Genomic DNA, 26,610 nt, shown 5'->3' on the forward strand with positions numbered 1-26,610 from the left:
GACATGTATAATGTCATTCCCTTAGGTCTGAAACATGCTATTAAAACAACATTATTGAAAAAGAGAAAAAAAATCTTGAAAACATGTACTGTACACTGTACTGTGTACTGTACGGTGTACAGTCTGGACAGTCTGGACTTAATCATCACCAAAGGTCTGAATATTTCTAAGGTTCAGGTGTCTGATGTTGCGCTCTCTGATCATTCCTGTGTTTTCTTTGAGAGTACTATCTCCATGCACACAAATTCTCAATCAGAGGTTATCTCAAAACGGCGCATCACTGAAAACACCAGTGAGATATTTACTCAGGCTTTCTCGTCCACACCTGCCCTCTATATGGCCTCAGTCAACGAGCTTGTAGATAATTTCAATGTTAAAATTACAAACATTATTGACGCCGTTGCGCCCACTAAGGTGAAGGTGGTCTCTGGTAAGAGAAGATCTCCATGGAGAAAGGCCATGCTGGTCAGAATAGAAAAGAGAGAGTGTCGAAAATCTGAACGCAGATGGCGAAAAACAAATCTCCATGTTCATTATGACATCTATAAAGAGAGACTTCGCATTTATAATATGGAGCTGAGAAATGCACGGCAGACCTTCTTTTCTGACATCATCACCAAAAACCATAACAATGCGCGTGCTTTGTTTGCCACTGTTGATAGGCTGACAAACCCTCCTGTGTCAGTAGCCTCTGAACTTCTATCCACCAGGGCCTGCAATGAATTTGCCTCATTCTTCACTGACAAAATTCAGAAAATTAGACAAGCAGTCAGTGCCTCCATTCCAGGTACAGGACATGTGTCGTCACACTGTCCACTTAAAATCAATAATTGTACCATGACACAATTTAATCCGATCAACCATAAAACCCTGGGGGACACTATACAATATCTGAAATCCTCCACCTGTTGCCTTGATGTTCTACCTACAGACTTCTTCAAAACTGTATCCAACTGCATGGCCTCTGATTTACTACAAATTGTAAACACATCTCTTCTTTCAGGTGTGTTCCCACATACCCTGAAAACTGCAGTCATCAAGCCACTCTTAAAAAAGAATAATCTAGACAGCTCACAAATGAACAATTATAGGCCCATATCAAACCTCCCATTTCTAAGGAAAATAATTGAAAAGGTTGTTTTCCAACAACTGAATAACTTTCTGGCACTAAGTAATGGCTTTGATGTCTTCCAGTCAGGATTTCGACCACATCACAGCACCGAGACTGCTCTAATTAAGGTATTTAATGACATCCATTTAAACACAGATAATGGCAAAATCTCAGTCTAAGTACTACTGGATCTCAGTGCTGCGTTCGACACGGTAGACCACAACATACTACTAGGCCGACTGGAAAATTGGCTGGGAATTTCTGGTACAGTGTTAGATTGGTTTGAATCCTACTTAAAGGACAGGGATTATTTTGTGTCTATAGGCAATTACAAATCTGAGCTGACAAAAATGACCTGTGGAGTTCCCCAAGGCTCCATCCTGGGGCCTCTTCTGTTCAACATTTACATGCTCCCACTAACTGAAATTATGGAAAACAACAAAATATGTTACCATAGCTATGCAGATGACACACAAATTTATATCACTATATCACCAGGAGACTATAATCCCATACAAGCGCTGAGTAAGTGCATTCAACAAATCAATGATTGGATGTGCCAGAACTTTCTCCAACTAAACAAAAATAAAACTGAAGTAATTGTCTTTGGAGCCAAAGAAGAACGATTAAAAGTCAGTGCTCAACTTCAATCAGTAATGCTAAAAACCACAAACGAAGCCAGAAATCTTGGTGTAGTCATGGACTCAGACCTGAATTTCAACAGCCACATTAAGTCAATTACAAAGTCAGCCTACTATCACCTGAAGAATATATCAAGGATCAAAGGATTTATGTCCCAGAAGGATTTGGAAAAACTTGTCCATGCGTTTATCTTCAGTAGACTCGACTACTGTAACGGCATGTATACAGGTCTCTCTAAAAAATCTATCAGACAGCTGCAGCTGATTCAGAACGCTGCTGCTCGAGTCCTCACTAAGACTAAGAAAGTGGAGCATATCACACCAGTACTAAGGTCTTTACACTGGCTTCCTGTCTGTCAAAGAATTGACTTTAAAATACTGCTGTTGGTTTATAAAGCACTGAATGGCCTAGGGCCAAAATATATTTCTGATCTGCTCATATGCTATGAACCATCCAGACCCCTCAGGTCGTCTGGCACAGGTCTACTTTCTGTCCCCAGAGTTAAAACAAAACATGGAGAAGCAGCATTCAGTTTTTATGCTCCACATATCTGGAACAAACTTCCAGAAAACTGCAGGTCTGCTGCAACTCTTGGTTCTTTTAAAACAAGCCTGAAGACTTTTCTTTTTGCCACTGCTTTCTAAGAGGAGCTATGTTTATCAGTATACTGCACTGTAACTTTTATTCCTGTATTCTATTTGTCCTGCTTTTTGTTTAAATATCTATAATGACTTGCTTTTTGTTTTAATGCTTTTAATTTGTCCTGCCTTTTGTTTTAAATGTCTATAATGTCTTGCTTTTTGTTTTAATGCTTTTAATGTCTCATGTAAAGCACCTTGAATTGCCCTGTGGCTGAAATGTGCTATATAAATAAACTTGCCTTGCCTTGCCTTACAGTCACAGTGAACTGCTCAATACAGATAAACTCCATGTACAAATTCCAAATTCACTAGTTACAAATTCCAAAATTGACAAATCAAACAAATTACACAATAACTACCATTTCTATGCAGTCTGAGATACTGTAAGGTAATATGGGATAGATACAGTACCAGTCTGGATGGATTATGTACTGTACATGCCATGCTATATATGGATATGAATGAATAAATAAATAAATAAATAAATACATACATAAATAAATAACCCAGGAGCGGGGGCATGGGTGAGTTATGTACATGCTATAGCTATAAAAAATAATCCCAGGGGGTGAGTGTGTGTGTGTGGGGGGGGGGGGGGGTGTATTAACATTTGCATTCTAAGTGGTTATGTTAAATACACTAGATATCCTGATCCTCTGGGTATAGTGGTACTATGTGTTAGATAGTCATTCAGGAGCTGGATGGCTTGTGGAACAAAGCTCTTCCTGAGTTTCTCTGTGCTCGCCATGTGTGTGCGCCATCTTTTCCCTGACCGTAGCTGAGAGAACAGTTCATTGCCTGGGTGGCTGGGGTCTCTCAGGATCCTATTGGCCTTGGTCTTGCATCTTCTGGAGTTGATGTCTTCGAGGTGGGGGAGTGACCCCCCCTAAGGTACGTTCAGCTGACTGTACCACTCTCTGTAGGGCCTTGCGATCCTGAGAGCTGCTGTTCCCGTACCAGGTGGTAATATTCCCAGTGGCGATACTCTCGATCGTGGATGAGTAGAAGCTCCGTCGAATCTGGTGGGACGCTCTGAATTTCCTCAGTTGTCCGAGGTGATACAGTCTCTGACGTGCCTTCCTCACCAAAGTGTCTGTGTGTGCTGACCATGTCAGATCCTTGGTGATCTTGACACCAAGGTACTTGAAGCTGTCCACTTTTTCTAGAGGTATCCCATTGATGATTAGAGGGGTGTAGTTCCTCTCCTGCTTCCTCCCAAAGTCCACCAGCATCTCCTTCGTCTTGCTGACGTTCAGATGGAGGTTGTTTTCCTGTCACCACTCGGTCAGGAGCCTCACCTCCTCCAGGTAGGCCCTCTCATCATTGTTAGTGACCAGGCCTATCACTGCTGTCATCAGCAAACTTGACGATATTGGAGTCGAAGGTGGTTGTACAGTCGTGCGTGTACAGGGAGTACAGTAGTGGGGACAGTACACAGCCTTGGGGGGCTCCTGTGTCAAGGGTGAAGGAGGATGATGTGTGGTTGCCTACCTTCGCCACCTGGGGTCTGTCTGACAGGAAGTCCAGGATCCACTTGCAGAGGGCGTCACTTTGCCCCTGGTCCCTCAGCTTCGTGTTGAGTCTGGGTGTGGTGTTGAAAGCTGAACTGTAGTCAATGAACAGCAGTCTCCCATAACCCGACATTTCCCTTGCTCTCGTCTAGGTGGAATAGGGTATTGTGGAGGATATGAGCTATTGCATTCTCTGTGGATCTGTTGGGTCTGTATGCACACTGTAGGGGTCTAGTGTGCTGGGCAGTGAGGAGCAGATGTGTTCCTTGACCAGCTTCTTAAAGCGCTTCATCACCACGGATTTGAGAGCTACTGGGTGGTAGTCATTTAGGCAGGGTGTTACCGTCTGGTCCCGTGGCTACTCAGATTTGCTGTGTTTTAAGTTGTGAGACAGGAACACAAGCTTATCCACATTTTCCAGCAGAAGTGAATTCCTCAGTTTATTAACGATTTGCCCGCCTATTCTTTCTCAAGGCGTTGAGGTCGCTGGGATGCAAAGGCAATGTTTTGCTGCCAATGCCAGTCTCAGGTAGCTGTGTTGTTCTTCCACCATGCAAGAGGTCCCAAGTTCTGACTTCTTGTCCTTCAAATTGTGTTCCGTTACTTTTTTTGCCGTGGGTGCGCTGCGCTCTGAGGTGAGGCTACATGGATTGTTCACATGCATTATCCTAAATGAGCTTTTAATTTCTATTTTACACATTTTCTATATCTAAAAAGTATTCAGTGACAAAATGTATTGTAGTTTGAGCTACTTTTGAAGTGGTTGCAAAAAACAAAACAAAAAACAAAGCTCAGAGATACTGAGTTGAGTTTTGAATACCAACCTACCTAACGAATAGTGGAATACTCAAATTACTTGGGCCAACCCTACTCTTCACTGGGTGCCACAAAGCCTCCCAATCACGGCCGGCTATTCACCTCCATTCTTTTTTGGGACGTGGTCAATCAATGGAGGAATTGAAACTGCCATATCTCAATGTGGGAAGGTCTCAGAGACACGGGGTTTGGAATTGCATTAAGCTCTCGACCTAACAAATGCAACAATAACAAACGTCCTGCTCGCACACACAGACCCACAAAGTGAATTCATGATAGGTGTGTGCTCCCCGAGCACCATTTCGAATTGTATGTTTTTGTCATGTATGATCTCGGTCTATTCTTGAAACACATTAAGTCTACGCCTGAAATGTGCAATATCAAACAAAGTTGATTTGTACTGCACAGGCGCTAAACTTTCCCTCTCAGCACTGTAATGCCAGGTAAACGCCTCACCCAAACATACTCAACAAGAATGGCCAAACCTTCGCCTAATGGAGGGCTTTTATAAAGCAGGGGGCCAGACATATAATCTCATTCTCATCATTATCCAAAGATGGTTCCTGGTCGTTTCTGACTCTGAAAGTGGCGGTAATAGTCTTCCACACTCAGGAGATCAATACCGGCTGGCCAGCTTGACCCTCCTCTCCAGCTCAGCCCTCCACTGCCAGTGATCAGAGGAGTGCAGAGCGCTCCCGTCATTTCCGAGACAGAGAGAGTGTGGGATGGACTGAGATTGAGGGAGACACAGAAAGACGGCATGGGGAATGAAAGAGATGAACTGGGTGGAGAGTGAAAGAAAGATACCTTACACAGAACAGAAGACACCCAATAGAAGAGAAGGCCTGGTATGGCTAATACCATTTAGAGTAGCCTACTGAAACACCTCGATGAGGCGAGAGAGCTACACAAATAAGAAAGTGTCTTGGTAGCTTAGCTTTTAGAGGGACAAAGAGAAACAGAGAGACAGAGAGAAAGGACCTAGGCGGAGTGTCATGGAATTTTGACCGTCTCAAGACTATTCAGATTCATATCTTTTCTTTCAATACCTATTCATCCAGTCCCCTGCCTTTTGCTATTGTAAACACCTCAACCTTTTGTTTCTCTCTCTCTTTTGTAATTGTAAACACCTCCTCTACCTCGCTCTTCCTCCTCTCTTTGTTTAAGTCAGAAGGGCCACACCTTCTGTCCTTCCCGTCCTGGCTCAGACCTTTTGTTTTCTTTGTCCATATTCAAAGTGAGTTTTCATCCCTCGACCACTGTGTGATATCCGTCACCTTACGATGACGTATAGACGACTCAGCCAATCAAATATCGGTTGCACCACATCCTTGCTTTGAGCAGATATAAGGAGGATCCGGCGAGCTCATGACTTACTTCTGTTGGTGAACCACTCTGTGTGTTACTTTGAGGTCCGTTTGCAATCGTATTGTTTTCTTAATAAACCTGACAACCTATTTTTGAGCGAACCTGGGCTTTGGCAAATACTTCATTTTTATCAACTACAATTGGCGACTCGGGACGGGATCGACTGCCGTGAGGTTCGCCTGGAGTGGAACCGAAGGACGCAGACGTGCGGAGCGGTAGCCGCTCTGGAACTTCTCTCTTTGCGTCTATGCGCATTGGTTCGGAGAGGTCCGCCGTTGGTTCCACTCGGCTAAACTCACGGTACGTTGAAAAACGAATCCTTTTATGCTTGTTATTTGCCTTGGTTTTGGTTCAGATTGTGTTGGTCTAGATTATTGAAAACAGAAACCCCGGCGTGGGTATTTTTTAAGTAACTATCCAAGGAGTTGTGAACAGCAATAGATATATTTATATATTGTATTGTCCTTTGATTTCGTCCTTGTTTCGTTACGAGGGTATATGCCGTTCAGAAGAAGTGTGAGTTTTGGTCTCGTGAATTTGTTCCCCTGTAGTTGATGTACAATTCAGGTTGTTTATCGGTTGCAGCTTAGAACGGGTTTTTGAGTTAATACGCCAAAGAGTTGGCACAGAACGTGTTTCCCTTTGGCCGGTCGCGGGTGGAATTAAAACCGCAGAGCCGTTGTATGTTTTCTCAACGAAGGTAGCTACGGGAGTGGTTTTGGTACGTAGTCCGACCCGCGTTTCTGGTAGAAGCGTTTGTCCCTTTGATCCCGGGTGGTTTGGTAAACCTAAACTAGGTTTAGCTTTGACCAAGTGGCTGGTGCAGCCGGGCATGCTTGTCGTGTGTTAGTCGTGTGTTCGTCCTCTTTTCGTCGTCTTTGGTCGTTCTTTGTTTTGCGTCCCCGTGTTAATCTGCTGTTTTACTGTTGGAGTTTCGGCTCTGTCTTGTATGTGCACGGGGTTGTTAGTCTGCTTGTTTACTGTTTGAGCTTCGGCTCTGTCTTGTATTGTTTGTTAAGCGCGCCATGGATCCAGGTAAAGTATTGTAAGTATTTTGTACACTGTTTCTTTGTTTTCTTTCGAAATTGTATTCCTTTGTTAATTTCCCGCCTGTTTTTACTATACTTTTCTTTTCACCGTTAGTTCTGAATTATAGGCTGTAGGGTATTGTGTTAATCATGAATTCCAATACTAGTTCGCTGTCTGGGCCAGCTAAGATTGTTGCGCAAAGGGTTTGGGATGATGCTTGTATGCAGTTCTTGATCTGGGGGAGACATTCTGATTTCCCCCTGTCCGGTACACTCAAGATTAGTGAGTTAGCGACTGTTAGGGCTCAGTTACAGGCGTTTGAGATGACTAGGTTAGGAAGGGAGCCTGGAAATGCGATAGATTGGAATGCATTCAGGAAGTGGGAAATAGTCGCACACGAGTGTTTTTTCAAGTCAGATAGAGGGGTAGCTGAGGAAGTTAATCAGAGAGATGAATATTCAGAGTCCCTTCCCCCTCCTAGTCATTCCGTTTTGAACTCTATCACGCCGACTCTGCACTCAGAGCTCACACATTTTTCCCGAACTATGACTGGTTCACCCGCTGTTGTAGCTGCTGCCCCGCCTCCCAACTCTGTTTTTCCGTCTGCTCCCAACCAACAACGACCACAGGGTCGTCACACGAACAAGAATCGTAGGGATAGAAACAGAATGAAACCGAGGGAGGGAAACGAAAACGGAGACAGAACTGACGCGTGTTTTCATTGTGGTAAAACTGGTCACTGGATCAGGAACTGTCACAGTTACCGCAGACGAAATGAGAGAAAGAATCCTGCAACCTGGGATTCGGCGCCACCTGCTGGGGTTCCCTTGAACAACCCACAAGGTAGATTTTAACTAGCCAATATAGATTTTTTTTTTTTTTTTAGGTTCATAAACAGGACAAGACATATGTAGCTGAAGACGTAAGGTTTTGTGCATGATAGTGGGGGGAATAGATAATATTTGTCAGTGTCTTAATCTGCATGCAGCATCTCCTAACCCAATTATATATTTTTAAATGGTTATGTTAAATATCTCATGTTTATAGTTTGAGGCACATTCATCGGGCCTGAGTGTTTTTTCTGAGTGTTTTTTTACAGACAATTGTCGTTCCGGGAGTGATGGGTGAATGCCGAACCAGGAGGCGGGCACAGGACCGGAGGTGGAGATGGAGGTTACCGGCCTGTTTCCCTACAGATTGGGGATCTGTGGTTCGTGGGATGCAGGGCCAACGCCATGTCACCGACTCACCGTGAGCGACGGATAAGTATGACATAGGGAAGAGACCATTTTGTCCGAAGCGGTGCCCAATACTCTGTCCTCAAATGCAGAAGAGGAGCTTGCACTTAACCATGTTTCTGAGTATCTCCAACAGACTGCTGATAACCGTTCCTGACCAAAGAGGGGAACAGGGAGACCAGACCAGAGGACTCAGAGGGGAACAGGGAAACCAGACCAGAGGACTCTCCTTTTTTTCTCTTCTGTTTTGTCTCTGTTGTCTCTCTCATCTGTGGATCCACAGACGGAGCACTTCATCAGCCTGTACTGGGGGAGCGGGAGCGCCGAGGTGGCCCTCCAGCAGCATGACCCGGGCCGGCCCTACGTGGAGCAGTACCGTGTGGACCGGGTTCAGTTCAAGAGCCTGTACGTGCTGCTGGCGCCCTGGCTGTGTGGGGTCCACACGGACACCGTGTCCCACCGCACCTTCACCCTGCTGAACCAGGACAGGGACTCCCTCCTCACCTTCCGAGAGCTCGTTGGCTGACCGCTCTATGTGGACCTGCCAAATGGGGAGACAAGAGACTACCAGGAGCAGATGAGCAGCCTGAGAACAGGCCAGAAAACATGGAAGAGAAGTAGATGTTGCGGGAGGAACCAACCCGTCAAAGATGGAACAATCAGCACCAGGACATTCTGGCCTGTGTGGAATAGCTGTCAAAAGTAGCTGAGAGGACGGTCCATGCAGCCGAACCAGAGATCTCAAGGGCAAAGCGGTCACTGCCACACTGTCCTCTCCTCTGATGAGCAATCGGAGAGTGACCTTGACGGTCACCGCCACACTCTCCTCTCCTCTGATGAGCAATCGGAGACTGACCTTGCCGGTCACCTCCTTCTCGTGGTTGTGGTATGACAACGTGGACAATCTCAACAGCAATGACTGCACCTCTAACCGCACACTGGAACCTACATTAAACATTCAGAGACGCAAACATGGAAGCTATGATCCAGAGGAAATTACATGCGATTATTCACAACAAGAGTGAATGAACTTTGAAATTATCTTGAAAAATATCATATTTGTTTACAAGAGTTACAATGGTTGAAACATGAGTTGATAAATAAGTTTGGGTTTTTCCTCTAAATTGACCAAGAGGTTTTTTGCCCTTCTTACACTGGTAACCATTTATCTTTTTGCCTTGTTCAAACTTTAAATCAAGGTTTTTTGGTGAATGGTTGTCCACTCTTAGACTATAAATAGTATAATCATGTCATCTTTTTTACCTTGTTTCCTGTCAAATTTCTGAAACAAGGGGTTTTGGTGCGTGATTTGCATGTGGAAAGAAAATAATCTATTTTTGTTCTTGCTCCACCTAGTGGAGAGATTACTTCCTTTCCACATGTATAGCATAGAGTTTTTACAATTTTGTGTTTGTAATTGATTTTTATTTATTTTTTTTGATTATGCTTATTTTATATCTGATGTATATATTTTATGTGGCTGTTCAGCCACAGATGAGGGAGTTTGTCATGGAATTTTGACCGTCTCAAGACTATTCAGATTCATATCTTTTCTTTCAATACCTATTCATCCAGTCCCCTGCCTTTTGCTATTGTAAACACCTCAACCTTTTGTTTCTCTCTCTCTTTTGTAATTGTAAACACCTCCTCTACCTCGCTCTTCCTCCTCTCTTTGTTTAAGTCAGAAGGGCCACACCTTCTGTCCTTCCCGTCCTGGCTCAGACCTTTTGTTTTCTTTGTCCATATTCAAAGTGAGTTTTCATCCCTCGACCACTGTGTGATATCCGTCACCTTACGATGACGTATAGACGACTCAGCCAATCAAATATCGGTTGCACCACATCCTTGCTTTGAGCAGATATAAGGAGGATCCGGCGAGCTCATGACTTACTTCTGTTGGTGAACCACTCTGTGTGTTACTTTGAGGTCCGTTTGCAATCGTATTGTTTTCTTAATAAACCTGACTGAACCTATTTTTGAGCGAACCTGGGCTTTGGCAAATACTTCATTTTTATCAACTACAGGAGACATCAAAGTATCACTATACTTTTAAAGAAAATCATATGCCACCCACTGAGAGGACAATAGATTTGCAGAGGGCCAAAGTGTTTCCCCTGCAGTCTAATTGGCCAGTTAGCAATGTCTGCACTGTCAAGACGCTTCTGTATAGAGCACAGGGAAACAGTAACTGCCGATAAACTACGTGGGGGGGATTTTTCATCGGCAAAGGACAAGGCACGTTTCCCCTCTCTCTCTCTTTTTCTGTCCCTGAGCCTTGTTCTATTCTCTGGGGGGGAAAAGAAAGGTGCCAAATTATCATCTATCCTGTGGATGTGCAATCAGAGATTTTCCTTTATTCATTTCAGGCATAAAGCCCTCTCTCCACACCTGCTGTTTCTGCCCTCAGTACCCTGGTTCTGTAGTGTTAGGCACTGATTTCGCCTTCAACTACGGCCCTCGGGGCTCGGATCCTAATGAGCCACAGATGGCCATTGTGTCTCTAGGCTTCATCAGAGCCAGCCCTGGAGCCTGCCCGACTGACTGCAGCCCCAGCCCAGGGGGGCCACCTATCAAATCCACCAGCTTTGCACGTCATTAGTGCCAAAAGTCCAGGGTTGCTTTTCTAACAGCTACGGTCAAGGCTGTTCATTGCTCATTTTGACACCACGGTAATATATTTGTGACAAATGCTCTACTCTTAAGAGAAAATGCTATAGAATGTACAGTATAGCCTATGGCACAATACGCTGACTTTCTCCATCCATTCCGGCATGCATATGGGCCAAGAAAGAACCCATTACATTTTGGAGCGGATCCGAATCACCGGGTGGATCCACAAACCGGATGGGGGTGCTAGAGACACAGGGTTTGGACTGGGAGCTGCAGGGGTAGAGCCCGGAGTGCACCGAACCACCCCCCGCTGCCTCGGACCCGAGGTGGGCGCCACAGAGCCACTGGCACACAGCCGCCCATTCACCTCCATTCATTTCTTTGACTTTGGCTCAGGAGTAGGGCAACAGACAAACAGGTGGATGAGTTTAATGTATGAACATTTAATTGATGGATTTGATAGGAAACAATATCTTAGTAATGGTGCATACATTTCACATGTTGTTGGAGTAGCAGTGTCTATGACTCCCATCTAGAATCTTGCGCTTTCTGCAGAGTAGTTTCAGAGCAGTAACAAAAACTAGAAAAGCCCACTCAACTGCTATTCAACAATTGTACTGAAGACATGCATCATATTTAATTTTGCCATGTAAAGTATTTACCCATACATACTCTGGCTATCCTTGGTGTGGGCTTTTCCTGCAGAGGCAGTGGTAGTTGAACGTCAATAATCGCCACGGGAACTTCCAAGTACCAACCACTTATCAATGAATATCTGATTTAAGCCGTGCAACATGCAGGGTTCGAAATTAGTACCTGCCAAGCGCCAAATGCAGGTATATTTTTTCATTTGACGTGTATGTTTTGGATGCCACTTGACACTGACTTTTTTGCAACAAAATATCGGCATTGATGGTTCAGCCCTTAACAAAATATCAGCCTTTAAGCCCATCGTATGGACAACTTTTTTGCAAATTAAATATCAGCATTGACTCGCGAGTAAGATCAGTCTCGGTGGCTCATACATAAAGTGGTGCTTGAAAAGCTTGCGTGAAAACAGCAGTGTCTCTCTCGGTGGTGCATCTGCTTGTTGCTGTGCATCAACAAAATAAGCTGTAAAATTACTGTACCTCTAGCCTGTTAGGTACAGCTACTAGGCTAGTAATTAGCTAATGTTTCTGTTGTGTTGACAGGTGTCAGTGAACCAGTGTATTCACAGCAAGCAAACTTGTTGTCATCTAACGCTACCTGTGTGCTAACATTAGCTGACTGGGACTGTCTCTCGTGACTAGCTAATGTTAGCTAGCTATGTAGCTAACCATACTGTGCCAGACTACTACAACCCCACCTGTACTGTGGAGCTGTGGCACCAGGAATCTGCTCTGACCAACAGTTTTTATTCACTGTTAATGTGTTATAATGCAAATTAATTGTACTGTCTGTCTACACGACACAAAAGCTTTGTACTGAAATATTTTTTGGCTGGTAAAAAAAAAAAAATAATAATCTACCAGCCATTTGGCTGGTGAGCTAAAAAGTTCCTTTCGACCCCTGGCGACATGCATCATGAGTGGAGGTATGCGCTTTCCGAGCGACCTTTTCTAGTGTAGACCTAAACCTATGTACAGTATGTGATAGCTAGCGATAATTGGGCAAATGCATTGTGTAGTCTGAATGTAGTCAAGATTCAAGATCTGTTTATTAGCCATGTATATGGTTCACACATACTAGGAATTTGACTAGGGTTAAAGCATACTGTTGCAGACGACATAGGGAAGTTTGCAGGTCAGGACAGTGCCGAAACAGTACAAAAAATATTGCAAATACAATACAAAATACAAAAAACTGTGCAAACAATATACAGTGCAAACAACAATGTAATGTGCAAATGACAATATACAAAAAAGGGGGGAGCACAATGTAATGTAATGTGCAAATAACAATATACAAAAAAAGGGGGAAGCACGTAATAAGAGATGATTTAAACTTTGCAGGTTGAGTAATTATAGGCTACAGTCATGTGTGGTATAGCAATTTGAAATAATAGTACAGATTTCAGACTTTCAGACTGACACTGAAAGAGCCTGCTCCTGATAGGGCATCTGACTGATCAAATAATAAATCTATCCCATATCGGATTGTGGAAGAGGCCTAATAATTGCTTCCCACAACATTAGATCCAAAAACAGACAGCATCTGAGTTTAACACTCCTTCGGCAGGCAGGAGATAAGTTCTAGCTCTTCAGTACCATCACATTTATTGATTCCTCAATTTGAAAGAATGACAGCAACTGCAGGGTGAGGAGAGAGGGAGTCACAAGGAGAGAAGAAAAGCTAATCCGTGTCCAATGTCAGGCTTAGATAATTAAGCAATAAACCAGGAGAGGCAGTGGGTTACAGTGATTTTAGAACAGCTAGGGGGCGCTGTTAGGCACAAGGTGAAGCAGCTCTAAAATCGGAACACTATCTGTTCTAAAATCCCTGTAACCCACAGCCTCAAGTGGTGTATTGCTTTTTTACAGTGGTTACTAAAATAGTAAGATTTCAATAAATAAACACAGCAACATGAAATACGATAATTTATGAGAAAACATAATTCATCCACCAAGCAATATAGTTCCTCAAACTGCAAGATGGTTGCCAAGCAACACAGGCTATACAAGCTAGCAGCTGTAACCAAAACATACAGACGCGATGTTGATAACAACTATTTAGCTAGCCATTAACACTTTTTTACTTGTTTGGTGTGCAACATATAAACTGATCAACTGTCAAAACTAAATGCCAACAAACTGGTTGTGTTTCCAAATAAATGCTTGTTTGATAGCACTAAAGTTAGGCCCATTATTTCGACTGCCTGTCGCAATATAGCACTAGGGCTATGACCATCCAGTCACGATATAGTGGCAGCCAGCATAGCTTTAGATGAACGAACAAATTAATTTTTTGTGAACATGTTCTTTTCACCAACAATTAACACAACAATATAATTTAGTTGCTTTATGTAGCTAGCTAGAGATATGCCCCCCAAATCCACTGCCCACCGACATGCGCAGCACCAGAGTGCACTGTGACGTTCAGAAAGTGTTGTATAATAAGGCTTTTCCTCATCCTCCTCTTACATCTCCCTCTGGCCAAGGGATCGAGATGTGGATCACTGCATATCTGACAGCACAGTTGTCTTTGACAGGATGGCTAAGAACACAACTCCCTCATATTTAGCAGTCACTCTCTGCCAACTCAGCCTCTCTCCTGTTCTCCCCCAAACTCTGATTAGCAGCCAACTCCATAGAGGAGAGTGAGCCAAACTCCATTCCCACATTTCAGAAAGAGGGATGATTGCATCAATGCAGGTTAGAGGGTTAATGCATGGCCTAATATTTGGGGGATGTTTTGGCGTAGGAACTGAAGTATCAAAATAGGTCTGATTGAAATGCAAAAAACACTTGTAAGCAGCAAAGAGGTTTCTTTATCATTATGTCCTTCATACAAGTATAAGGGAGTAAAAAATCTACAGATTAATAATTTAAAAAATGAAAAGTACTAAAATCAGATGTTCTTATCTTACGTAAGTAGTTCTAACCTTTTATGTGAGTTTTTTCACAGAGCTGTTGAAAAAAGCAGATAGCTGTTTAATTCACGAGGCAGTCCAAGTGATTTCATGGGTGTTTACTGCCAAGAAAGCCTCTGGGAATTTGCACAGAACAAATCTTGCCAGACCACCATGATTCCACGTTTTCTATCAAGACTCCAATAAAAATTCATCTCTTAAAAGTTCAGCTTTAAAAATGTCGTGGGACATTCAACGACAGCAGATTCCCCGAATTCTCAGCATAATACACATGTAGACTGGGGAGATAAATTGAAAATTATACTGCACCATGGCAATCTTACTAAGGAAGATTAAATGCAGGACTAATCGCATCATGAGGAGCATACACAGTTAAACACCATAACCATGCAGATAGTTGACCCTGGGTGTGCTCCCTACCATCTGGCATTGCCTTAATGAGGGACTTATCTTCCAAGGATCAGAGGTGCTTGCCCAGCTTTACACAGACCTACTACACCACTCATCCGGGAGGTTTAACTAGATACTGTATGGTGGGAATTCACTAGTTTGTGAATATATACAGTATATATATTTATTTTTTCATAATCAGTTGTCTTTATTCAATGGGTTTCATAATCAGTACTGTTTATTTAATGGGTTCAGTTATTCCTGCTATATCAACCTGCAAGTAGGAAAAAGGCATATACGCTACCTGATAACAGTGTGCCACAGAACATCACATAATTTCTCTAATATTCACCTCTTCAAAGCCCTCTCATATCCACACTAAGAAACTGCATCCATGGAGAGATGGATTTGCTTGCACAAAAAGATGGAATATATTGTGTCACTACCATTAGAGGAGTAGACCTTTTAGTTTAGTTTTTGACTCATCAAACAAAAGAAGATAATATCAGGTGCGCAAAGGAACAGTGTCCCTCAAAGCGAAAATGAGCACCATTTCATTTCATCCAGTGACACTGAATGTCTACTATATATTTCAGTGACGAACAACTGCTCATCATCATCCACACTTTACTGCAGGTAAACAATGCATCCAATCATGCAAGTACAGCCCCAAACAAACAAACAAACAAAAACAGTGGCATTAATCCCAACTGCTCTGCTGCTTCAGAGGCTCCCCAAATGTCAGACATTCAGCTCTGTTTGAACTTTCCCCACCCAGAACAGAAATAGATAACGGAACAGTGCTTATATGTTGCAGAACAGCGAGCACAACCCCAGTAAATCCTTATTGTCATCGGCTTAACGCAGACGCAGAAAAGCATTGAGGAACCACAGTGAGAAAACCCAGTACGCCATTGCTGTCAGCTTAGCATGGGGGCATAGCCAAGCTGACTCCCTCTGGTGTCTAAGCATGTCAGAAGGAGGGAAGAGAGGAAAGGTAGGCAGAGGCAGTGGGAGGAGGAGAGTGACAGGGGAGGTGGGAGGGATCGTTCGTCGTAAATTTAGAAGAAGCCAACGTCACCAGGAGGCATAAGTGTGGAAGTTAATGCTGTGGGGTTCTGGTTTTGATATCGTTCAGGCCCCAGGGGTATCACTAATTTAAGTTGCTAATGATTGCCCCTATTGGGTTACTGTGGGGGATTCCACTTCAGTCCCTCTCACCCCACGCAGACACAGTTTGCATTGTGCTTTTAATACCCCGCAAAATGATTCAGTCTGCCTTTCATTAGAAATTCATTTCAGCCTATAAAAGTCAATTGTGGACCTACAGATACTAGCCTACTTCTTGAGCAAAATAAGAAAATGGTCTACCGTAACGTGCATGGTGTGAGGTAAAAATAACTTTGTGGACCGTTGTGGAATCATTCACCAGGGGAAACATCTGTATATTTCTGGTCGTCCTCAATAAAGTATCCTAGACACTGGACCAACCTTACTGTACATGTGCTAAATTCATAGAGGTTTGTCAAAAGACATACTCATCTGTTGACATTAGCAAATGCATCTGGGAATGGCATCGTTAGCTAAACAATATTCAGCATTTTGAGATTGTCTCACAATTAAAAGTGCTTTATAAATAAAATGAATCATTATTATGTAAGGGATAATCAACGAGTAGGTGTGCGTTAAACGGTTTTAAGGCACGACGTGGAGGCGAAGAACCACCCGACGCGCAGCTCCTCCCGTGTCTCCTCTCGTCTCTCCCCGGAATCCCAGCCCCTCCCGTTGTCTCCCTGGAACCCCTGCCCCTCCCGTTGTCTCCCTGGAAAACCCCTCGGACCGAACCCCTGGGCTCGACCCTCGCTCTGCTCACGGACAACCCCTTTGGATCACGGACATTGTTCTGACACCTGAGCACGCACATATTCCAACACCCCACCGTTCATATACATACTGCACCACGCCTAGTGACTCGCATCTACGCATAGCCTAACACTGCACCCACACATAGATATCTACACACGCCACTAACATTTCGGCAAGCGCAACACACACCTTCCCGCATTTCCCCTCCCCTATCTCAAGAAATACACCTGAGGGCTACTCGGATCCCCTGTCTCTGCGTTCGCCTCATTGGATCACTCTGGTCTACCGTTAACAGATGGTCTGGATGAAGAGGAAAGTCTTGCCCTCAAGGAACCGTTCATGTCCGACTTCCAGTACCAGAGTGACTACAACATGTTCTGTTTGGACTCGGTTGACAACAAGAACATGAAAGTGTGTGCCTCATTTGATAACTCTTTAAAGATGATGTAGAAGTCACCCGCGTCTGATCTCTTTACTGGAGTTAGTATAACTTAAAGTACAAAGCACATTCAGATTGTCAGTATTAGCATTATAAATCAGAGGTAGTGACAGTATATCCCTATTTCGTTATATGCTGGCAATGTTTATATTCCATCCATATTTGTGTAACATTTCTAGGGTGCAGTGTTCATAATTGAGTACGTCATGCAGTGATGTTTGTGAATGTGCTTCATGGTTTCTGGCAAAAGGTGGTGGCTTTGAATAAATCAAGTTTTGTCATGTACAGTAAGTTTCACAATCACACACATCATCTAACGTAGATCTGAGACTGCATGTCCCGGAGGAAACTGGGGCTATTCAGAATGTTAATGTTTTGGCATTACCTAGAGGTGATTAGATCGGACTCATAACAATTGAGCCATGTTTATTTGTTTATTTACAGCTTACAATATAAGTGTTTTCTATTTGTTCATTGATTCACTCGCTGCGATTCATTCGCCGTTTGATTTCAGTATAGGTGGGGTTCTTTTGGGGGAGTTAACTTTGGATTGTTATGCTTAAATTATGCTAGCCAGCTAGTTCTCAAGCTTGTTTGATAACGTTATTTGATTCAGACATAACATAGGCTGGTACAGTCCACTGACCAGTTGCTGGTTAGCTATGAGAAGCAGGATCCCAGCTGACCGTTGCATCCCCCCAACCCGCAACGGAGGGTTATCAACTGGGCTGGGACTGCGCCTCTCATCACTAACCAGCAACTGAGCCAATAGCTATTGCGTGGACTTTGTGACGTCACCTTACGCCTGGGGCATATCACGCCTGGGACACCTCGCAACTGGGGCACCTCACGCGTGGGACCTTGGCTGCGAGGCTGCAGCTGGACCCTTCTCGAGCAGTCGCCACTGAGTCAACCCACAAGGGCTCATTCATGAAGCAGTTCTGTGTGTGTGTGATTGGGGGGGCGTCAAACAAGTAAAATCCACATCTTGTTTCATCTGCTAAGGAAACTGGAGAATCATAAGAGTGACAATTAGATGGAGGAGTGCTCTAAGAAGTGGGTAGAAAAGAAGTAGCCTTAACACAGGCAGACTAAAGGATCCACTCTCACAACATCATAATGAGCAGCTCTCATTCAACTGAACTCAAATGAGCCCCATTGGGAAATCCCCATCTCAGCCCCCGAAAATTCAAGCTAAGATGGACAAGCCAGGAAGAGCAAGGATTCCAAATGATCTTTCTAGTTGCCAGCGAGTCTCTCGCAATCCAGACTTTACAGAGCATCAAAACTCAGAGGTGTTACTGAATTCATAGGACACATTAGTCTCAATCCAACATGGTTTGGTGGCATACAGCTCTCTCCTCACTGCACTATCACAGGAATTTAAAGTATCTGCATACAATTATCTAATTGACTGACTCCATGAAATATTCATCTGCATATAAAGAGGAAAAAACATTTCATGGTACACCACCAGAATATTTACTCGTTCCGCTGAAAGTAAGCCTCCGGGATAAAGGAAAGCGCAGAAACTTTGAACTATTACTACTATTCCTGTGGCTGCCTCACTCCATCAACCCTGTGACTGAACCATCCGTCTTCTCACAATTGTAGCCCTGTCATTCAACTTGCTGAGGTAATGGAAGACGATTAAAGGATGAGAGCAGGGGACATGCAAGAGCCACGTTGCCATTCCGCTCACGGCGTTGACTCGGATGGATGGGCTCGCAAAGGAAGCCGGCGGCTCTGTGAGCTGATATTTGCAATAATATACTGTTGTACAGGCATGTTACGACCCCAATATTCCTTCATATTGCAGCAAAGCAGGATACATAATAGGAAGTGAAGCCCATTAAAGAAACATCAGCCAAGATGTGTCTTGCATTAACATGCATGTAGGCATCCCTGCCTTTTAGTAAAGCATCACTGAGAACTAGGGCTGTCAAACGATTGAAAAAAAAAAAAATTCAAATTAATTACATGATCTGTAATTAATTAATCTAACTAATCACAAATTGATCGCATATCCATTTTTTGCTGGCAAACCCCCCCAAATGAAGATATTTCAATTCAAAGACATTACATTATCGTCATTGTCACAGCAGCGGTCATCTCACAACAGCTGCCTGTTCTGCTCTGTATCAAGAGAATTAAGTCTTCTGTCATGGCCTGGTGACTGAGGAGATATGCAGCTACACTGTATTACAGACTCACGTGACATGGTGACTGAGGGGTCGACTAGCAACTGTCAAAGGCAGTGGAAATCGTGAGGAATCGCAAATTCTTTTGACCACTCATAGAGACTCTTGTTAATAGGCATTTTCGGCCAAGATTACTATTGACTTATAGGACTGATTTTAAACCTGAACTGATTGGGCTGGCCAGGTCGCTAGCCAGCCGGTTGAAGCATGGGCTATCAGTATTGAGATGTTAGGCTAAAACTGCTCAGATGGTATGCAAATCTATCTTTCTTGCAGATATTGCACAGGACCACACTCTTATTAACTGTCCCATCTGGGAGTTTTTTTCAATTCATTTGCATACATTTTTATGAATGCATTAATGTTAGCATAATTAATTAATCTAATTAACGCATTCAATTGACAGCCCTACTGAGAACGCATCACAATGCTGTGTAGGTGGGACGTAGAGGGACTCACCGTGTGCCATCAGCCTTCCAGCTGACCTTGTATGGCTTCTGCTCCAGGAAGCGGAGGTTCCGCCTGTCCATGGACACAGGCTGAGCACCTGGAAACCCAGTCCTGAGAAACAAAGACACCAAATCAAAACTTTTTCCATTATCTATTTCTTTCTACAACACAATTCCACAGCTTGTGTACAGAATAATGCTCCAGCATGCAGGGTTTATATCACTGGGAAAATAATGTTTTATTTGCCTGTGTGTATGTGTGTGTGTGTGTGTGACTCATTCCATGTTCAACTCTGGAGCGCCTCAAAAAGTACATAGCCCTGAAGGATCGGTTCAGTACGAATGAGTCACAGACATATACACACACAAACACGCACACAGTATAGTACTTCCATAAGGGTATGAGAGGGAGGGAGAATCCTCACCTTTCCCACTCGGCAAACTCCTGACACTTCCTTTGAATCTCGCCAAGTTTGGGCTGCGCAGTGACCTGTGTGACTCCTTTCACTGTGACCCCCTCCAGGAATACAGCGCCCTGGGAGAAAAACAACACACAACCTGTTGGGAACTTGGCTAGCTGTTAAAAGAAAAATACATTCACAGTCTCCTACTCAAACACCCTCATCCAAGCACTTGGGAAATGGCATCGAAGTTACACTGGGGAAGTGTTTCTGGAAAACACAACAGTTGTTTACCTAATAGCATCACCCCATGGATTAATAACTAAGAAGCAGTGGAAGACATCTTAAAACCGTATTATAATTCAAATCTGTCCTTCTCCTAGTGATTTTGTACATTTGCTCAGCAAAATATTCTCCTGGATTGAACATACTGTAAGAGGTCTTTCACATCCAGCCGAGATGCCACATGCATGAGATCCACGTCATGTGGAGCAAAACCAATGGATACAACTTTCCTACTTTAGAGACCATTTCCCAGTGCTCTCACCAGTTTTAGTCTCTCCTTCTTCCGTTTCCCCGGTGCCGACCCAGAGGAGCTGGGGCCCGACTCCTGGCCAATCACATTCCCGTCATCGTCCAAATCGCCATCGTCGTCATCGAAACACCACTCCGGCAACGCGGGGGCAGGGGGCGCGTCCTCCACGTCTCCATATCGACGGAAGAGCTCCTTGAGGTAGTCACCTTTGTAGATCCCCGGAGAGCGGGCCTGGGAGTACGCAGCCACGGCCGCTTCCACACTGACCGATGAGAAGCACAAGAAGCACGAACACCATCAGGCTCTCTGACCTCACTTGCAGCACTGTTTGTGGCTCACATCTGGGTACGTTGTTTATCACTGAGGTGTCAATTTGGACAGGTGTCTTTGACTAACTGACCCACTAACATATTTCTAGTTACTTACTGTCCGCTATTTCTGTTGCTGAGTGTATTGTCAACAACATGCAGACCTGTTGCAGTTCCAAGACTCTACAGTAGGACGATTTATCAGCGGAAGAGTGGTGAAGGAGTTCATCCTGTCTCAAGTCCAGACCAGGCCCCAGAGAGCCCTTAAACATTCTGCTGCGAACATTTTCCTGACTCCCCTATAGATTCAGTCCTTACTCTGCTCTGCTAGAGTAAATTATTCAGCACATGTTCACCAACCAGAGAGATTCTTTCCCGGACCTGACATTATTGATAATGAGAGCATCCCTCCTCAGGGAGATGCTAAAGGTGGTCACTGAACAACGAGCTAGGACGCAAAGCACTTTTCCGCTGTTTGAATGCATTAGGCTGATCGGGGAGACACACGCACAAACACATATACACACACGCGCGCACACACATGCGCGAGCGCACACACACACACGTACACGTGCACGTGCACGTGCGCACGCACGCACGCACGCACGCACACACACACACACACACACACACACACTTTGCTACACCAGTATTGTGATTGATCTGGGTGGGTGTTCTCACCTCCAGTCCATCTTCTCTACTAGGTAAGCACAGACCAGGAAGCCAGTTCGATTGAAGCCATGCGTGCAGTGGATACCTGTGGGAGAACAAAGAGAGCCACAGAGCAGAAATGTCAATAATGCAAAGCTTCAATACACCCCCCTCATTGTATGGTGTGTGCATGCATGTGTGTATGCGTGTTAGGACTGTGCAAAACATCAATACAGCTGAGTACTGCACTTCGACATGAATATATATATATATATATATATATATATATATATATATATATATATATACACATACACACACACACACACACACACACACACACACACACACACACACACACAGCACTAGAAATGGTGCTCAGAGAGCACAGGCCTACGGCAAAATTGAATGGGCTCTAAATTGTCCCATGCTACGCAAGTTTCATGAAAATCGGTCCGGTAGTTTTTGCGTAATCTTGGTCCAAAAAATGAATGGTGGTGAATGACCGGCCATGTTTCTGGTCCACTCCAAAATGTAATGGTTCTAGGTTGGCCCATGCAACGCCCTTCCACCGAGTTTCATGAAAATTGGTGCAGTACTTTTTGCGTAATGCTGTTAACAGACGTACAGACGGACACACACCACCAAAAACATTACCTCTCGCCCTACACTGTCACTGGGAGTTGTATTTTCAGCTCTATTTTTAAATGTATGTAGAGTATTTAGAATTTATGTAGAGTATTGCAAAGTATAGCAACATGTATCGTATCGCAATGTATTGTATTATAATCGTATCGTGATAGACCCATGTATTAGTGATCGTGTCTGCTACTGTAAATTACTGTAATTTAATGTAATCGTGAGGTCCCTGCCAATACCCAGCCCTACTGTGTGTGTAGATATTTATGCAATGCAAAAGGAGCAGTGGCTCTCCAATTATTCCTGTCACTTCCTTGTAGATAAGGAAAAATAGAGTTGCTGAGAGTCTGAGCAAGAGCCTTTTGTGCTTGAAACATTACTGCACTGGTAATTATTTATTGTGAGGAACTCTATTTTTCCTTATCTACAAGAGTTTGTGTTTCCAGCACCCAGCCTAACAGGTACAATGGATTGTGAGTGTCTTTTGTATATTTTTTCCTGTCACTTCCTTTGCATCTCATTAAATGCTCTCTCCTGTGGAATCGAGAATTGTGGTGCTGGTGTTTCATACATATTGGGCACGAGGAGCTGACCGGAAATCAATTGTTTCATGAGCGGTACTCAACTTGGTAAGAGCCTCATGGCTCAAACCAGTTCTTCAACTAGTGTCTGATACAGCACATCCATATGCCCATAGAGACTGATTGTGTACTTAGCTGTGACATGAGAAATTATCACTAATATATCAAGACTGCACAGTCTGTCAAGATTTTGAAATGTCTTTACAATGGAAGTGGACAGGGCATGTTAATATGCCTTGAAAACTCAAGATAAACTGTCAGGAAGCTCAGTGTGTAATTTTACAGGTCTCAGTATGCTGTATTGTGAAAGGTATCACAAGCCGTTGTGTTTAGCATTGCTCCAGCCTCGTTTTCTCTGCTACCGCGGAGGGGTTTGGGGGAGGGGTGAAGACGAGGCTGGAGAACTGCTCTTATCCAAGCCTTGCCATGTACATATACTCAACGGATTGTGATACATTTCATAATACAGCATATTGAGACCGGTAAGATTACACAGAGCTTCCTGATAGTTTTTCTTACGTTTTCAACGCATATTAACAAGCCCTGGCCACAAGAAATTCAGCCAAAAATCTTGATCTAGCTCAATATTTGAGTGATCAATGAAATTATGGTCTCTATGTTTCATATCAGAAATAGAAATATGTCTAAAATAGCACACTGCCTCTTTAAGGAGAGAGATAATGGGAACAAAAAAAGTGTTTGATCTTCTTTACATTTTCATTGCAAAGACTCTTTAAGGACAGTTGAACATCAACTCAACCATGCAGTTATCAAGTAATTTGTATTCAGTCATTCCTTCTGCTTCACTTTAAACATGAAGATGTTAAAAAAAAGAAGTAAATTCTTGGGGTAACTGGCACTGCCACTACCTCAGCGGCTCTCCACTGGACACTGTGGAACAGGGATCACAAAACATCTGTGTGAGCTAATCTCCTCATGACAGAGCGAGCATACTGTATAAAAATACCCCATGTTCCCATTTTATAACCCTCCGAGACTTAGCTGTCTATGGATGGCATTTCCCCTGTGGATGCTTTTGGGAGGTTTTCCTCCACCTTACTTCGGGGGACATAGGAGAGATTACAGCATGCCTATTTCCCATAACTCCCCTGCAGCTATGAGGTACGACGTGATGCCGTGGTTAGAATCACCAGCCATGTTGTCTGATTTTAACTGCTACACTAACGGAGGAACTGAGTTAGGGTCATCTTTAAAATGGCATTCATGTATTTTGCCCAGAGGTGCACACAATCCAATTTGCATGCTGTCACAAACTGGTGAGCATTATGGATGTATTAAGGTGAGTATCGACTCCGGGCTGAAAATAGAGAATCATAGAGCCCCCTGCTGTCCTACACATGGAAATGCATCTGTCTGGTTTGCCAATCTTTCCCGTAGGCACTGTGTGTTGTACTGTTACTAGGCAGTGTAATGCAGCACTATTGAGATATAATTTCAGATAGTCACATTGGGGAATACTTATTTCACAGCCTGATATTACCAACTGGTAAATAACCTACATACAAAACAAATGTAGCAATAATACAACACGCAAAAACAAAAAATATAAGTTTCCAGAAAATGTCCAAGGGAACCTTTGCTCAGGAATTTGCCCTATCACAACAATGGCACAAAATGCAAGAGTTTTGCAACCATTGTACCAAGGGTTAAGGATTCTAACTATTGATAAGAGGGGAGAAAGTGGTGTTGTGGCTCCCCCTAGTGTACCACGACATTCATCTCAAATTGGGTGGCGGGATATGTCCATATACTGTAAATATGTGAGTTGAGGTCAATAAACAGTAGACCATCGCATCATGCCAGACAAAAGTTTAAAAAATAAAAATAAAAAAAATAAAAAAATAATGCATATACTGTATGTGGTTCCAGTGCCAAAATTCCACTCTCCTTACCTATCAATTCAGTGGGATTCTTCTCCATGAAGTGTTCACAGAGTCTGATGAACATCTCAGTGGTCTCTGTTGAGGGACATTCTCCGTGGCTGTACACGCAGGGAACACAGCACATTAGATAAGATCTTATTCACTAACTATTCACTCATGCAATGATGACATTGAACTAAAGGCATTTTAGTCATGTGTCAAAAAATAACATACAATTTTGATTTACAATAAAATGTTTGTACCCTTTACACTGAAGTTTAACATATTTAATCCCCTCTTTCTCGATCTCGTTGCGGTCATAAAAGCGAGTGGTGTTTGTTAAATCAACAAGCAGTCCCATTTTCACCTGAAAGACAGAAAGAAAATGTGTTCACATAAGGATGCCATGAAATTACTTTGCTCGCACAGAAATGAAAAAAGCATTCTGTCCCATTTTGGTTCACATAATTGGTCATAGTGTCCACCTATTCAACGATGTATGCCCAAAAAATTACAAAATTCTACTTTTGTTGTAATCTTATATCAAAGTAGCCTATATCATTTCTTACTTCCTGGAAAACGGTAGGTCACATGCAATTACGACAACAGGTACCTTTGATTTTAGGCCAATAATCTCATGACATCCACCCGTCAATCAATGCCATTATACTATTGGGAAGTCTATTTTCTATATGCTCCAGTGTGGACTCTATTCTTTTGCTCAAACACGCATAGTATACCTTTATAATAATGTATTAACATGTTGATGCAGGATGCCTTACCTTGAGACTTTTCAAATAGTTGAATAACATGCTTGGATGAAACCTATTTTCTTCCGGCACTTTATCATCATATTTGGGGCCCAGCATAGTTTTCATTGGCAGGAATTTACCTGAAGAGGGAACATAAGGCGAGGGAGGGGAATCGCAAGTAATTACAAGACAGATGATTAACCTAGTAGCTACAAACTATCTCTCTTCCGCTATCTGCACACGAGTCAGGGATGAACAAAGCTCATTTGCAGGTTGTAGGCATGACTTGGATACCAGTGTACAGTCAAAACTTTTTGACTTTGGTCAAAGCTGCAGATTTGTTTTGACACATGATGCAACCCAGTGCTCAGTTTCTCTCATTCCCTCTGTGCACAGGTGGTGTCGTGTATTAATTTGATTAGGCCCTAATTAGACCCAACCCTTTGTTCTAATCAAGATGATATTATACATTTCTATTGAATAAAAGAGTTCAAGCCAGAGCAGCAGAATAGTTTCAGGAGAGTTCTCATGAGGGGGGGAGAGTCACGAGGAGAGTCATGTGAGACGCCAGGTGTTCTCGCAGGACGAGAAAGTTGAAACATTGAAACATTGAAACATTGTTAGTTGAAACATTGAAATTAGATAACTTTGTTTCAAGAACCACAGAAAGAGAAGTGAAACAGGGAAGAGTGCACCATCAGCAGAATGTAAGAAGAGAACTGATGTTATTCTCTCATTAAAAAGATAAGGTGTGTTGTTTTGACAAAATTAATGTACAAATTAATAATGTTTTTTTTTGTTTTTTTTAAATGGGTTGTGGTCAAGCTAGAAGGGCGGGGATAGCCCAGGGAAGATATATAAGACGCTGTCACAAGTCAGTCTGGGTGTCATCTCTCGAGAGCCCACCGGTCTTATTGTCTGTTACTGCTGAACAAGCAATAAGCCTATTGCATCGGATCCAAGTGTTACCAGTGCCTT

At 43.3% G+C, this 26,610-nt stretch overlaps 1 protein-coding gene across 2 annotated transcripts in view; it reads right to left on the reverse strand.

Annotated features, from left to right (window-relative positions):
- rngtt (RNA guanylyltransferase and 5'-phosphatase) overlaps positions 1–26,610 on the reverse strand; it is a 103,923-nt gene that overhangs the window by 74,005 nt on the left and 3,308 nt on the right. For both annotated transcript variants that reach the window (XM_084439923.1, XM_084439924.1), the window contains 7 exons: positions 25,663–25,772; positions 25,144–25,247; positions 24,911–24,999; positions 21,808–21,883; positions 20,831–21,080; positions 20,308–20,417; positions 19,893–19,994 (listed from right to left, as the gene is read on the reverse strand). In XM_084439923.1, coding sequence (XP_084296049.1) covers positions 19,893–19,994; positions 20,308–20,417; positions 20,831–21,080; positions 21,808–21,883; positions 24,911–24,999; positions 25,144–25,247; positions 25,663–25,772 — 841 coding nt within the window. The remainder of the gene's footprint in view (positions 1–19,892; positions 19,995–20,307; positions 20,418–20,830; positions 21,081–21,807; positions 21,884–24,910; positions 25,000–25,143; positions 25,248–25,662; positions 25,773–26,610) is intronic.

This window comes from Borostomias antarcticus (genome assembly GCF_949987555.1).
Source record: "Borostomias antarcticus genome assembly, chromosome: 6".
Classification (NCBI taxonomy): domain Eukaryota; kingdom Metazoa; phylum Chordata; class Actinopteri; order Stomiiformes; family Stomiidae; genus Borostomias; species Borostomias antarcticus.